Raw genomic sequence first — 15,922 nt, 5'->3', positions numbered from 1 at the left:
CAATTACAATTGGTTCTTAACAAAAGAATTCTGTTATATGCACTAGTGGGAACCTAATCATTTTAAGTTGATCAACATCGCACGAGATAAACAATTAACTACATGAATCAATTAGCATAACGGAATTTTAAATTAAACTTCCTATTTCAATGGCATATGAACAACGATTAGCCTACTTAAAATAAAATAGCTATGATCACAGAAAGTAAATAAAATAAAATAAAACAAATAAAAAAAAGGGGGGCGGTTGAACCGGCCCTAGGGGCGGTTGAACCGGCCGGCTGGGCGGCGAGCTGGGCGGCGAGCTGGGCGGCGGGGCGGCTGAACCGGCCCGGTTGAACCGGCGGCCAGGCGAGCGCGCGGGGGGGGTCGGGCTGGCCAGGCGGCCGAGCCGGCCAAACGGCCAGGCGAGCGCGCAGCCAAGGCGGCCAGGGGGCGCGCCGGCCAGGGCGGCCAGGCGGCCAAGGGGCCGGGCGGGCGGACGGCTGGGCGGCCAGGGGGCGCGCCGGCTAGCACTGGGCATAAAACCCGAGCCCGAAGCCCTGTACCCGAAATACCCGAACCCGTACCCGTATAGCCCAATACCCGTTACCCGAATAGCATTTGCGGGTAACAAAACTAAATACCCGAATTAAATTCGGGCCTAATCGGGTATTATGCTACGGTACCCGAAGTACCCATACTACCCGAAGTCTGCTGGCAGCGCGCCATCGCCCCTCAGTCCTCACGGTCACGGACTCACGGTCTCGCGGATAGTGGCCCAAGGCCCAAGCAGCAGCGCGCTGCGCGCCAGAGCGCCCAAGCTCCCAGTCCCAGCGGCCCAGCCCCAGACGGCCAGAGGCCCAGAGCTAGACGCAGACTCCCATCCCAATTCCCAGTCGGCCAGTCGTCCACGCTCCACGGCCAGACCCTGAGAGCTGAGACCGTGAGACGCCACAAACGGCAAACCCTAGCTGGCTAGCTCCCTGGAGGACTGGAGGTGACGGCTGCTGGCTGCAAGACTGAAGGCTCCGACGCTGTCGCTCTCGCTCCGAGGTCAGCACTCAGCACTCGGCAGTCGGCACCAGGCAAGGCAAGGCAGCAAGCCAGCAGCCCAGCACGACGGTCGCCGGCGACAGGCGACCAGCCATCACCGCGTCAGGTGGCCAGCGACCAGCGTCCAGCGGTACAGGCGTACAGCCATTAGGCGGCCAGCCGGCCAGCGCCCTCGGCCAGCGGCAGCGCGCACCGCCCAGCTGGCCAGCTTGACAGCATCAGGCGGCCAGCGCCCTCGCCCCTCGGCCAGCGCCTAACGCTCCAGCAGCCAAGTCGTCGTCGGCAAGCCACTGCGCCAGTTCATGGCTTGGCTTCATGCTGATAATCTGGTATGAAATCACCTGGCCTTTTTGTTCTGCGCTAATTTGCTCAAATCTCTGGACTGAAATTGGTGTTGTTCCTAATTGAAATCCTATGCTGAAATCTCTGGACTGAATTGGTGTTGTCTGCCTTTTGCTGTTGAACAGGTACTAGTATGGAGACATGGAGATTGGAGAGTGGTCCTGTGCGGTGCTTACTGCTTAGTGCTTAGTGTTGTCTGAATTGGTGTTGTGCGGTGCTTAGACATGGAGATAGGTACTATGGATTGAATTGGTGTTGTCTGTTCTGTTGTGCGGTGCTTAGACCTGACCGCCTGTTGTCTGTTCTCTATTGACTGTTGTGCTTGTGCCATTGTGCACTTGTGCCGTTGTGCGCCTTGTGCCTGAGCTAGTGCCTGTGCCACACTGCCAGTCTGCCACTGCGCAATGCGCATGCCGCATGATGCCGTTCAGGCGTTCAGCTATGGACTGAAGTGGTGAAGCCTGAGCTAGTGCGGACGTGCGGTGAAGCCTAAGCTAGTGCAGACGCCTGATGGCTGATGTCTGAAGCCTGATGCCGTTCAGCTGTTGTGCACTATTTCACTGTTTTAATTTTTAAATAATCTGTGACTGGAATATTGTTTCACTGTTTTAATTTTTAAATAATGTGTACTGTGTCTGTGTACTCTATAGTCTATATTCTCTCTATTATTGTTTCACTGAAATATTGACTATGGGTATTTTGGTATTACCCGAACCCGTACCCGAAATTACGGGTACCCAAAATTACGGGTACCCGACATTACGGGTACCCGACATTACGGGTACAAGTTCGGGTTTAGATGTTTAAAACCCGAAATATAAAAAACCCAAAAAACCCGACCCGAAATACCGGGTAAACCCGAACGCCCAGCTCTAGCGCCGGCGGGGGGCACGGCCGGGGGCTGGCCGAGCCGGCCAGGGCGCGGCCGGGCGGGGCGGGCCGAGCCGGCCATGGCGGCGGCCAAGGCGCCGAGCGGCAAGGGGAAAGGGGAGGGGGGGAATGGGGAAGGGAGGAGAGGGGGAGGGGGCTCACCGGCGACGGGGACGGGGCGGGGCGGGGCGGGGCGGCCGATCGGCGACGGGGAGGGGCGGCGCTAGGGCAGGGGGTAGGGGCGGCGGCGGCTTAGGGTGAGGGAGAGAAAATGGGAGAAAATGAGAGGGAGAGAGAAAGAATTTGGGGAAAAAGGGGAGGTGGGGGGGCGGTTGGGCCTTTTGGGCCCAAGGGGGGGGCGCCAGGGGCGGCTGGGCCGGCCGGGGTCGGCCCACGGCGCGGGAGAGAGAGAAAAAGAGGAGAGAGAAAGAGAGAGAGAAAAAAGAAAGAAAAGATCTTCTCATTTTCGAAATCCGATCTTTCTACATGAATGCATTTGCACTTTCAAAGCAATCAAAAGAAATGCAAGGTTCGGCATGGTGCATCAAACAACATAAAGTATTTAGGGTTTTTCTTACACGGGAAATCCAAACCGAATCCCGCTAGAACTTTGGAAAAGGTCAAGGTGTAGCGAGGGCAAAAAGAAAAAGAAAAGGTAACGCCCGAATTTTGGCGAGTAAAGAAAAGAAAAAAAATTCAACTGCAAAATTCGGGGCGTTACACAACTTTTGCATTGTGCTGCTTCTCTTTTTCTGTGACTTGTAAAATGTAAATTAGATTGTCAGTTATCATAACTTGGATGGGACATAAACTCTAGTTTTTCAGTACACAGATATAACATATTGTAATGGTTTGCATTATCATGATCGTAGATATTTTCTTCTTTATCTTCTGTCTAAAATGCTCGTAGCACAATGGTTTATTATATACTCGAGCAGCTACTCTGCACTTTCATTTCCTCTATGTATTTTCTGGTGTGGCATTTGGTACTTACTTTGCAATTTATAGCAGACATTGGATTGAGGGTATCCATGGAGATGCATGTAGCTAAAGTCTGTCAAGTTTATATCCATTGTGTGTGTGTTTATTTGAGCATCATGTCCTTCCTTTTCATGGGGTAAACAGGAAAATTGGGCTTGAAAGGTTCTAAAACGCCATCAGGATTGTAAGACATTTAAATGTGCAAATGCAAACAGATAATAGTAGTTGTATAGCATATTATTGTCAATTATCTTCCATCAAATTTCAATTCCCATGTGTTCCGGTGTGTTTCGTTCTCTTGTGCTTGCCAATGCAATCACTAACACTATGAACATAACATTCGACTTGTATGTGGTATTTCCTTATGTTTTTCTCTACAATAATAATATAAATACTTTGTTTTGTGTAGGGGTAGAGATGGGTCATCTTCATCTGGTCTAAAATCCAAGGCTTGTCATGAAAAAATGAGGGACAAGTTGAATGACAGGTACTGCTAATATATACTATACCTCTCAAACCTTTGCTTAAGAAAGGAATGGTGAATGCACTTGCTTGCACATATCTTAGTTCTTGTCTGTTATTTTGAATTGCAGGTTCCTGGAATTAAGTTCAGTTTCATATCACATTATCATTTGTAGCGGGCGCGACACGTTTTGGGTTCAAATTGTAGTTTAGACTGAGATGAAGTCTATTGTCTCATGCTAAAGACCCACTGGTGTTTGAGGTACAGCTGGTAAAGGTCCTGTGATTTTGCATTCTTAGCTTTTAGGTGCATCTGCATATTTGCAGCCTACTGTCGATGCACTAATTTTGAAGGGATATCTATTAATTTTTTGTTTGTTATATATGTTTTATCTCCACAAAATTCTTTAGATTTGATAGCCTTTTTAACATCTAGATTCTAAGAATGTGCTTAGTCTGTATTATGTATTACGTGCACAAATAGTTCAAGAAAAAATAGCAAAAAGGAGATAAATGTCCTAGAAGAAAATAGATGAATTAATAGGGCTATTAGAACCTTTTGTCAAAGAAGTTTTGGTCCTTGTATTCAATGTAATAACGACTTACATTATTTTAGCCTCACAATTTTCTTTAATGGTCTAGCTTTGTAATTGATAACATAATTTTTTGGTTGAAGTGTCATAAATTTATGACAGTATCTATATATAGTATGTCAAAACTTGAACCTTTAGGGACACCTATTGCTAGCACCTGAGGCTTTAAATGAATCTCAATCACTTATGCTCATATCGGTTTAGGTGCAGGTCACAATTGGTCCAACCGTCCAAGCAATGTCCGAAGTGAGAGCGTGGAATTCCATGGACCAAAGCAAATGAGCAAGGTCACTGTCACAGTGGACTGTTCCCAAATTTAGTGTTACTGCTAATTCTGGTTGCATCGATTTCATAGGCCAATAGTGGTCATCATAGGAACTGATAGGTAATGTAATTATTCTAAATAAATGTATAATGAATGCTTGTGGTACTAGAATTACGTCGTAAAATTTTTGTATGGCTCGATTGTGGTACTAGAAATGTATAATAATTGTTCTAAAGAAATGCTAGAGGATAAAGAAGTTACTAAAGTTTTGGACTGTATTCTTTCATTTTTATCTCACTTATCCTATTGCTTTCAGGAATCATAAAAGCATATGGAGGAACTGTAATACTCAAAATTGTGTACAAGAAATATATAGTGATTTCCTTATTTGATGTGCCTCATTTGCATCATAAAAAGAGCATACACAAACATATAGAGATTAATTCAAACAAATGATAAAAAATGTATCATGCTGGAGTTATATGTTTGTGCATTAATTGAAAATAAGAAGAATAATAATAATAAGATAATAATTCTAAGATTGAAATTAGGGTTTTGAAAATGAGAAGAAGAGAAATGATATAAAAATATAGATAATAAAATTAAATTCTCAAAGATTGGTATTTTTAATCTCATAAATACAATTTGGGGTGATGAGCCATAGATGCTGGAATTTAAATTTGAGTTCAAATTCAAATTTGGAGATAATGCAGAAAATAAAATAAAAAGAAAGGGGGAAGACTTACCTGGGCTGCAGTATCCGAATTCGGCCCACCAGAGGAAATACACCGCACGGCCCACGTCCTATTCAACCGCGCGCGCAGCCGCCCTGACTCGTGGGCCCCACCCGCAGCCTCACCGCAGCACTCAACCTCTGGCCGCGCTCCTCTCGCAGTTACAATGCCACGCAGGCCCCCTTCACCCAGTCGTCTTCCTCGCGAGAAATTCGCTGGGCGGAGCCAACGGCCTGAGTGCACCGCGCGGGCTCTTCTCCCCTATACTCCGCGCCAGCTCCCCACGCCTCCGATTCCGCCGGCCCTTGAAGATAAAAGCATACCACGCCGAGCCGTCACTCGTGCTCAACCGATTAGAACCCGACGCGTGCGATTTAGTGCGTGCGGCGGAGGTGAGAAGTCCGCCACCGTGACTGCCCTCACCAACACCGCTATTGGTCCTCTGCGCTAGAACCTGGGTACCTGCTTGGCGCGGCGAAGCTTCGGCCGCCGTCAATTTTCCCCGCCGGTGTCCTGCACAAGCTCAATTCGTCGCCGTGATTTCCTCCTCCGCCGTGCGCCGCGGACAGATCCCTCGGTGCGTTGAGAGTCGGTGAGTATTCCCCTATTCGGTTAAAGTACATTTCCCTGTACGTGTATGCGGTTATGATTGAGGATGGCGCTCTGGGGTCGGTGGTTGTCCTCGCCGGAGGGTGGTCGGGCGCCGCGGCTCTGTTCGCCGTTGTTCGCCGCGGGGGAGGGAGATGGTGTTTGTGCCGCTGATCTGTTCACGAACGGCCATGATTAGATCAGGGGTACCCTTACGCGTGGACCGTAGATCTGCAATCCTATGGATACGATTCGATCTCGGTTATTTTGGATCCGAGCCGTAGATATAGGATCCAGCGGCTATTGTTGAATACCGGTTCAGATTTATAACCCTCTAATCTGGGCCGTGTGGTTTAGATCCAACGGCCTGGGTTCACCGATACCTCTTCGCTTGACTTAATTGCTAAAGAGATCTTGGCAAATGTTTGAATTAACCCGCAGTCCATCGCTACTGTGCTCTGTGCCTCGGATTTCTTGCGCTGAGGCCCCTGTTGTCTCTGGAATTTGGCGCGGTCCAAATAATTGATAAAATCAGGGAGATTATTTAGAAGTTAGTTTTTAGTACACATTTAATTGCAGAAACTTGTAAAATGCATAGAAAATTCACTTTAGCTCCAAATTGAACCATTCCAATTTCTAAAATTTTGTAATTTTATTCTCCATCACCTAGAGTCTCTGTTTTGGCATGAAAACAGTAAGAAAATTAATTTATCATTTAATCTATCTCAAGCACATTAAACCTTGGAAAATTCATATCTTAAAATATATAACTCCAAATTTAATGATTCCAGTCCCAATGATCATATTTTAATGTGTAGATTTTTATTGTGTATTTTATTCACATGTTTGGTGCAATGTTAAGTTTTCTATACTATGTATGTATTGTGTTGATGCGAGTAGACGAGCAAGCCACTGTGGATTCTGAAGTTCAGCAAGTAGAAGTAGCTGAGCAGGAGCTCATTGAAGGCAAGTTGTGCCCTTGATGACTTTCTTTTTCCCAGCTATGTTCTTATTAATTATAATGATCTGCATAGGCTAATTTTGATGGGATCCAATAGGTTACCCCAGTTTTGGCTATCTTTATACCTTGTTCACCACTGAAATATTTTTGGGTAGTACCTGCTATTGCTTTATGTGGATTTGGGTATGGAGATACTTTATTCATAATTACAATTTTATTATCTTTTTATTATTACTGTTCATGTTAAGATCATTATGTTAATGGGAACATGGAGCGACCACCCGGGAAAACAGTGCTACCACAAGGGTATAGTGGGACGCCCTTGGCTGATTAACTAGGAAAGCTAGTGGATGACTTCCTTACCCGAAAGGGGCAAGAGCAGTAGGAGAGTAGTCAGTGTAGGGAGGTCCTTGGGTTGATTTTGCTGCGATGGCGGTCAGACAAGGGATTCCTGCACTGGAGCTTCCTATAAACTGTAGCGGGATTTCTGAAGCTAGTGGAACTTTGTAAAGGCCTCGTAGTGTTACCCTGCCTCGCCTCCTCGGTAGAGGTGTATGGGATTGGCCATCTCTTGGCAGATGAGTAACATGACTTGTGGGTAAAGATGCGCAACCTCTACAGAGTATAAAACTGGTATACTAGTCGTGCTCACGGTCATGAGCAGCTCGGACCCTCACATGATTAATTTATGGAACTTAAATTTAATTTGACATCTGCATCGTATTTGGGATTATTTTACTATTACTTTTTTTATTACTAAGGTTTGGTATTTACTTACACTTAGTAATTGCTAATAAAATTTTGACCAATTTATAAAAGCAATGCTCAGCCTCAGCCTCTATTTTGTTGATCAGCCTTACACTTCACATGAACTCCCACCTTTGGTGAGTTCATGCACATTATTTCCCACGACTTGTTGAGCTATGAACGTATGTGAGCTCACTCTTACTATCTCACACCCCCCACAGGAGAAGAACAGGTGGTCGAAGAGGAGCCGCCTAACTCTAAGGCATTCGACTTGATCTAGGTGGCGTCTCCCAGTCAGCTTTCTGGCGCCAAGAATAGATTTTAGATCCTGCGATATTTATCTCTTATTTTGTAAGACTTCCGCTATGTAATAAAGTACTCTGATTTTATTGTGACATTTATCTCTATACACTCTGTATTATATGTGTTGTCTTCTTTGGCGCATGTATAAGATGCACCTGGCTTTGTCCCTTAAAGCCCGGGTGTGACAGGAACTATGTATAGGCCACAAAGAAGCACTACAAAGAAGCATAAGAAGCATTTTATAACAGAAGCCAAGTGTTCTGATGATTTTGTTTTTTTAATTGTGTTTTCAGTTATTGGTTCAGCATGCACATATATTGACATGATTTATGGCATGACATCTGTCATCTTTGTTATATTTATGACATCGTTCTTGATTGATGTGTGCGACATGAATGATGGATCTTTTTAACATTCTGACCATCATTGTGTCACTCATTATCGTATTTTGTATATCATTTATGGGTTCACGGATATGAAATGACAAGTTTCTTATTTTTGAGATCTGAACCATGTGTTGCCGTTTGAGTTGTTACATAATAAATGGTCCAGTCGATGTGTTTTACGTTCAAAAACTTCTACGCGACATGCACGGAAACTAACGCTAAACATGCACGATTTAAACGCCGTAATTTGTTACGAAACATATCAATGATTTATGCTAAAATTCACACTCATTTACGCTGTTTTGGATCACATTTTACGCAAAAATCTGTCCGAGCCTGAACCCGCGCACGATCGGACGCGTGCGATTTTTACGCCGTAATTTTTGGGCCACATTGGTCGTTATGAAACAAATTTACGATTTACGCTAAAATTTGTATTTACGATTTACGCTAAAATTTGTGTCCATTTACGTTGTTTTGGTTCACGTTTTACGTAAAAATCCGTCCGAGCCAGAACCCGCGCACGATCGGACGCGCGCGATTTTTACGCCGTAATTTTTGGGCCTCATTCGTCGTTACGAAACAGATCTATGATTTACGCCAAAATTCATACCCATTTACGCTGTTTTGGTTCACGTTTTACGTAAAAATTCGCCTGATTTAGAACCCGCACGCGATTTTTACGCCGTAATGTTTGGGCTCATTCGTCGTTATGAAACAGATCTACGATTTACGCTAAAATTTGTACTCATTTACGCTGGTTTGGTTCACGTTTTACGCTAAAATCACATACTATTATCCCTTATATAGTAAAAGAACTACCTAAACTTTTGAGTACCATTTGGTTCATAAAATTTAACGTAAATGACAATGACAATGATTGACACTCAGTGACAGCGGTAATAAGTTTGAATTGATCGATATCTGTTTTTAATGTGAAATCTGATTATGGTTCAACTTAAACAAACATGATTTAACGTTAGCAGTTATCTATTACAGCTTCAAATCATCTTTTGGGGTTTACAGTAGGATATCCGGAACCTTTGCTTCTCTCTCCCTATCGTCCAGGGTGTTTAAGGAATTCAGTTATCCTAGTCCCGCCTCGCAAGCCTCCTTGGGCCTTGGCTCGTCGCCTTAAGTTTGCTTCTCTGATCTTCCTTGCTTGCCCTGCTCCTGCTCCCTTGCCTTCTCCGCGGCCTTTGCATCGCATCCTTCCGTTTCTTTCTTCCCCTCCCCTCCCTATGTTCGTGGAGAAAGCCAGCAGGATCTTTGCGGCGGCAGAGCCAGGCGTGATGCGTGCTATAACGCGTCTCGTGCCGTGAAAACCTCGCGCCTTTTCTTTCTGCCTCGGCTAGTCGGCTGGCTTCCGTTCTCTTTGGCCCAGGACGACCCAGGTAGCCCTTTTCACAGCCTCCATGCATGCCTCTGCCTTCCCCCCCTTTCTACCCCGAGCGAGTCCAGCGAAAAAAAAAGATGGTCGAAAGGAGACTCCTTTTCAGCGGTCTCGGTGCCATGTCCGTGCTCCCGTGTTCGTAGATAGCACAACATTTTCGTATCGGAGATGGTCGCTGTCACCTGGTTTTAAAATTCAGATGAGTTTGGCGGCGTTTGTTCTTAACTCTGAGAAGAAACTTCGTTTCAGCGTTCCAGCGATCGCCGCCGCATGCCGACCACGGGTTTGTGCTGATGATTCCACCTCTCCAGAGACAGCGTGCGTCTAGGAAGCAGCGCCGAGGATGGCGGACCACTTCGCGTTGATGACGGGCCGGCTGCTGACGGAGTCGACGCTCCAGTCCGCCATCCAGGAGGCCTTTGCCGATGCCGTAGCCTCAACAGCCGCCGGCTACGACCGTACAGATCCCTCCGCTGTTCCTGAAGATGTTCAGCCGGGCATGGGCGTGGGCAAGGGCAAGGGCAAGAGTGGTGTCATGGTGGAGTGCAGAATCTGCCAAGAGGAAGGCGACGAGGCTTACATGGAGACACCCTGCTGCTGCAAGGGCAGCTTGAAGGCAAGATTAATTTCCTCTGCTTCTCTTTTCGGTGTTCCAGTTTGATATCTGGGCTTGCTACCCTTGCATCGACGGTTACAGCGTATATGAAAATTACACCTTCACGTTTTTTTTAAAAAAAAGATGCTGCACAGACTAGCCACCCAACAAGTTCGAACTCTGTTTGAAATCCATTACTCCAGTCTCCATGCTCAAGCTCAATCATAGATATTGCACCCAGTGACAGTATTGTCTTAAAACTCCAGCAAATTGATGGCTACATTATATGTTTCATTTCTAGCAAGATGCTATTGGGTAACAAACTTAGGGGTGTTTGATTTTCACCTAGTTAGTCACCAAACAGTGTGACTAAAAATAAGTCCCCCAAATACAATTTCTATAGACTAAAGTTTAGTCTCTAAAATTTAGGAACAACCCCCCCTACTATATTGTACAGTACAATGCAATCAGGGATTTCTTGTGTTACCAGTTATATATGAACAATTGAACATGCCAACCGATTATTTCCTTTCCGTTTTATTTCCATCATGATGGGCAACAGATGGTTTTACTTGAATCAGTTTGTTGCTGGTTGCAGTACGCTCACCACAGATGCGTCCAGCGGTGGTGCAACGAGAAGGGAGACACCATATGTGAGATATGCTTGCAGGTGACGCTTTCCCAAACTTCCTTATCATAAGCTTTCTCAAAATTCCTTATCATAAGCAATCATTCTCAACAGAATGTACCTAAAAATATGAGAATATAACTATAGTAGTAATGATGTTTTAACAAACTTTAATGCATCAAACAAATCATAAACATTACCTTAAAATTTTCTTCTAACGTTTGTAGAAGCAAAACCATTGATAATGGCATCAACATTAATCTCATTTAGTAATTTCTTCTCGATGCATAAAATAGCCAAAAAAACATCTACCCTTTCTAAGTCAATACAGACCTCAAATGATTCTTCAATAACTTTAGAAAACAATTAGTGAGTGATTTACCAAAATATGCCATAGTAGATTCAAATTAAAATCAGAAGAGATATTAAATTATCAAGTTGAGAACTTTGAGATAATGATTATTCACTAATAAATAGTCTCATGTGTGCCACAGATGTATTGTATCAAATTGAGTTTCAGAAGAGTCTCAAATACTTATACTCTAAGAGCATCTCCCACGAAAGTCATAAACGGAATTGTATTTTCAAATATAGGACTCTAACACCAAAAAACTGCTACAACAGGGGTTTTATTTTACAAAAAAATTATCAAATAATCAAAGGACCTGACATCCTAGGTCCTAAATAGGACCCATATCCTGGAGCTCTACTCTTATTTTGTACACTATTCCTAACCTTTTATTTCCTAAATAACGTAATATATTTCCTAATAATATAACATAAGACTCAATTGTTGGAGTTGTAAATGCTTTTGTAGTCCTAAACACTAAATTCTTGTGGAAGATGCTCACGCTTGTCCCCCCTCACGACTCCAGAAAGTTGTTTCCACGGGGAGTTCTCACGATCCGAGACTCAAACCACATAACCGACTTAGCTAGAGGTTCTTTCCATAATAACAATTTAGTTTTTCACCTTTAAGCTGAAAACATCCATTTCAGATTTACTACCTGTCATAAAAAAGGACGAGAAAAACAAACCACTACTGAGTCCACGGTGTTGAATGACAGAACACTACTGTCGTCTGACTTTTTTCTGCTCTTGATGCCACAGCAATTCGAACCAAATTACACTGCTCCTTTGTTTCGGCATGGAAGGAGCCTAATAAATTCAAGGTATCACTCGGTGCATTATGCGTGCCTCTATCTCTCTCTGACAAAATGGACATTGCAAAGATCTGAAATCTGATCATTCGTGGGTCGCCTAGTAACTAGAGTTAGTCTCATTACAGGGGAGCTGGAGAAGTACGGGAAAACGTCGGTGCTAGTCATGGTCAAACCTCGGATCAGGCTGATGGTGCATCAAGCGTTGATTCTCAGAACCTCCACCTGAAAGGAGTCGTATATTGCCGAGTAGTTGCCATTGCTGTAAGTGTTTACGAAGGGCAATTTTTCTACTTTATCATGAGTGTTCAATCTGCATTCAATTGTTTTTTTTGTTAACGCAATTGTATGCAGTTGATGATTTTGTTGGTGCTCCGTGACGCGATCTTGCTTATGCTCCGCGACGATGAAATGTGCTCAGTAGAGCTAATCACTGTGAGGCAGTAAATCTGATATCTCACTATTATCTCCCTAATCCTTATTTATATCCAAACCTGAACTGTGCAAGTTACTCTGCCTGTGCAGCTGCTGCTGTTCAGAACGGCTGGAATTGTCATACCAGTCTACATCATCTTGGTATCAGTTACCGCATTGCTTCATTGGTGCAATCAACGACGGATCTTTAGAATCCAGGTACATTTCCGTTCCAGTTCCAGCTTCTTTAAACGAATTGGGCAGCAGAGCTGGCGGCTACATTGGTTAAAAAAAAGAATTCCAATTCCAGCTTCGTTTACGAATAATCACAACGTGAACTTTCTTGATAATGCAGGTTGTGCACGAGACGACGGTTTCAGAACCTCGTGGAGCAGGGGGCCTGCAGCATATCATCAACATTCGGTAGGAAGCTGCACGGACGCACGGTGGTTCCTGGTCAGGCAGCCTCTGTAAATACCTGAAAAGTGTTTGAGATTCAGGCTTGTCGTAATGGGGTTTGGAAGAGACAGAACCATTGCGAGACTGTATAGTTTCATAGCATAGTTTCTATGTACAAAAGAAATTCTGAAAACACATCCACTCAACTTCACCAAATGATGAAGACGAAGTTGGATCGGTGTCTGTTAAGAAAATTGAGTTAGAGTTTTACATGCATTCATGTCAAAGACTATAGGAGAAATAGCGCACACCCTCCGCATACACCAAACTATTTGCTTTACCCCACACAAATTACTCGTTCAAACTTGTCAACAGCTATGGGTTTTTTCATCACCTCATGGCGATTTTTACGTTCAAACTTTGTAGAGTGACACTATTTTTTGGAAAACATTATTGATTTTCTAGACTACTACATCAAGTTAATACATGAATCTTGAAATTTATAGCATTAACAAAAAAAACTAGGTATAAGTCTGAATTATTCTTCTCCTGCAATAAGGTTGTCTTCAGCAACGTCCCCTAAATTTTATCCCCTAAAAGAATATTCTCTATCATTTACAGCACTCTCTAAAAGATTCTATACTCTATATCTTCTTCATCTCTAGCAATATCTCCTAAATTTCATCCTCTATATCAACAGTGTTACCTGATTTGACATTCTATATTATTTTTTACCGCTCGTCAGCACGTGCACAGAAATCAGCACAGTGTATAGAGCACCACCGTATATCCTCTATACATAGCGCATGCATGCCATCCTCTAAATTTTAGAGGACCTTTTAGAGTCTCTTGTTGGAGGGATAAAGGATCTGACAAACCTCTATATTTAGAGGACAAAAGCTTTTACAGGATCCTGCTGGAGCCAGCCTAACATCAATGGCATGTTTAGGAGAACTCGAGCTTGCAAAAATAAGGACTGTCTGGTTTCAGGTACTAAAGTTTAGTTCCTATAAGTTAGTCTCATTTAGTCCTGAATTATCAAAAGGTGGGACTTACTCCACAAATTCTCTAAAAATAACACCCTAAGTTCAGATTTAATAAGTTGCTAAATACATATTGGAAGCAAAAACAATCTTAATCTCCAACAGTTTCTAAATTTTAGGTTATTAAATATTTCTAAACTATGCTAACCCAGTTTTTCTAGTTATTAGTTGCAGCTTTAAATTTGGTTTTATTTATACAACAAAGTTCAATAATCATCATTCTTCTCTTGATTACTATTTTCATTATGTATGAATCACGGTCGATCGGTTTCCTCTAAACTTTTTGATTGGTCGAGGATGATAAATCCATCCTTTCTGCAGCTCAATCGTTCAAAGTGTATCACTTGTATACATGCACAAACTCAATAGCTGACAAGTGATTTCAGATGTGATTGACACGAAATATGCTATTGCGAGTGTAAAACACTAAGTCTAGGAACTAAATAAGGATATTTAGAAAAATAATATGAGAACTTCATTTAAAAAACTGTTGGAGGATGATGTTTGGTTAATAACACCCTAAACTAATTTTAGGGACTTTTCTTGACAACTAGTGGAGATACCCTTAGAGGAGAGAAACTGTTACAAGCTCTTGCTAGAGTCAGCCTAGGAGGAGTTTGTTAAAAAACTATTTAGACACTCTAAATAGAAAGAGATCAGCGAGAGAGGGAATGGATGAACCATTAGATTCGAGACAACGAAACTAGTCCTTATGCTATATTAAAGTTGCCTAAGGGGGTGAATAGACGAAACTAAAATTTACAAACTTTGAACACAAACTTCATCTCGGTTAGCGTTAGAACGAGTATAGAATAAATCGTAGTGTGGAAGAGGAGTTCTTCTTGCTTAGAGTTGCTCAATCATTTGTGTATTACTTTGGGAGCCAACTCAAATCGATCGCAAGCAAGAGAACTAGAGAGAGGGAAGAGGAAGAACCAAATCGCGAAGATTGTGATCAATGCAAAATACACAGGTGATTTGTTTCCCGGGGTTCAACTCCGAAGAGTTTAAGTCCCCATTGAGGAATCCACAAAGGACAGGTCTCTTTCAACCCATTCCATCTCTCACACGATCACAAGGATCGGATGAGTTTTCTTCACTATCTTAGGGACACCAAGTGTCGTAAGGACCTCCACACAAAGAACGAAGTCTCTTGACTCGCTTTATGATCAAAGAGAATGGGGAGGGAGTGAGAATGAAAAATTGAATCAAGATCACAAGAACTCACAACTCTCAATTGTGCAAGCCGCTAAGTCTCTGAAACACAAATCGATCAAATGTGGCGCGTGGGAAACTTGGAGATGTTGTACTTAATGTGTAGTAGGTTGGAGTGAGTCTTGTGTCTTCAATGTGCTGGTTGGGGGTATTTATAGCCAGCAATGAGCCAAAGAACCGTTGGAGAAAAGCGGTAAAAGCTACTCTATCGGATGGTGCACCGGACCCCCCCATTGTGTTAGTCCCTAAAAGCGGTAAAAGTTGCGATAAAAAAAGCGGTAAAAGCTGCTCTAAAAGCGGATTGTACAGGACCTGTCCGGTGCACCACCGGACAGCCCAGAGGCCCCACCAGTCAGAGCTCCAACGGTCAGAACCCAACGGCCGGCTGACGTGGCTGGCGCACCGGACAATGTCCGGTGGCGCACCGGACTGTCCGGTGCGCCATGCGACAGACAGCCTCCCAACGGCCACTTTTGGTGGTTGGGGCTATAAATACCCCAACCACCCCACATTCAATTGTATCCAAGTTTTCCACCTTCCAACACATTACAAGCTATAGCATTCAATTCTAGACACAACCAAAGAGATCAAATCCTTTCCCAAGTTCGGAATCACTCCAAATCAAATAGTGACTAGAGAGAGCGACATTTGTGTTCATTTGAGCTCTTGCGCTTGGATTGCTTCTTTTCTTTCTCATTCTTCTTGTGATCAACTCAATTGTAACCGAGGCAAGAGACACCAATTGTGTGGTGGTCCTTGCGGGAACTTTGTGTTCCGTTTGATTGAGAAGAGAAGCTCACTCGGTCTA

At 43.7% G+C, this 15,922-nt stretch overlaps 1 protein-coding gene and 1 long non-coding RNA gene across 4 annotated transcripts; both read left to right on the top strand.

Moving 5' to 3' along the window:
- The first annotated feature begins 831 nt into the window (after positions 1 to 831).
- LOC103636190 (uncharacterized) lies at positions 832 to 2,031 on the top strand. Its single transcript, XR_557855.4, has 2 exons — positions 832 to 1,364; positions 1,503 to 2,031. It is a non-coding gene; the product is annotated as an uncharacterized lncRNA (long non-coding RNA).
- A 7,394-nt stretch (positions 2,032 to 9,425) lies between these two features.
- LOC100282425 (protein binding protein) lies at positions 9,426 to 13,157 on the top strand. Of its 3 annotated transcripts, none has more exons than XM_020542141.2 (8): positions 9,426 to 9,661; positions 9,972 to 10,276; positions 10,854 to 10,925; positions 11,994 to 12,055; positions 12,172 to 12,307; positions 12,398 to 12,478; positions 12,569 to 12,676; positions 12,813 to 13,157. In XM_020542141.2, the coding sequence occupies exons 2-8, from the start codon at positions 10,004 to 10,006 to the stop codon at positions 12,882 to 12,884; spliced, it is 804 nt and encodes a 267-aa protein (XP_020397730.1). In that variant the 5' UTR covers positions 9,426 to 9,661; positions 9,972 to 10,003; the 3' UTR covers positions 12,885 to 13,157. The 3 variants fall into 3 exon arrangements, with proteins under 3 accessions (XP_020397730.1, XP_008654974.1, NP_001148808.1); XM_008656752.3 differs by having other exon boundaries at positions 9,910 to 10,276; NM_001155336.2 differs by lacking the exon at positions 9,426 to 9,661 and having other exon boundaries at positions 9,707 to 10,276; positions 12,813 to 13,110.
- The last annotated feature ends 2,765 nt before the right edge of the window (positions 13,158 to 15,922 follow it).

This window comes from Zea mays, chromosome 8, assembly GCF_902167145.1.
Source record: "Zea mays cultivar B73 chromosome 8, Zm-B73-REFERENCE-NAM-5.0, whole genome shotgun sequence".
NCBI lineage: Eukaryota > Viridiplantae > Streptophyta > Magnoliopsida > Poales > Poaceae > Zea > Zea mays.
This window is presented reverse-complemented; position numbering and strand designations above follow the sequence as displayed.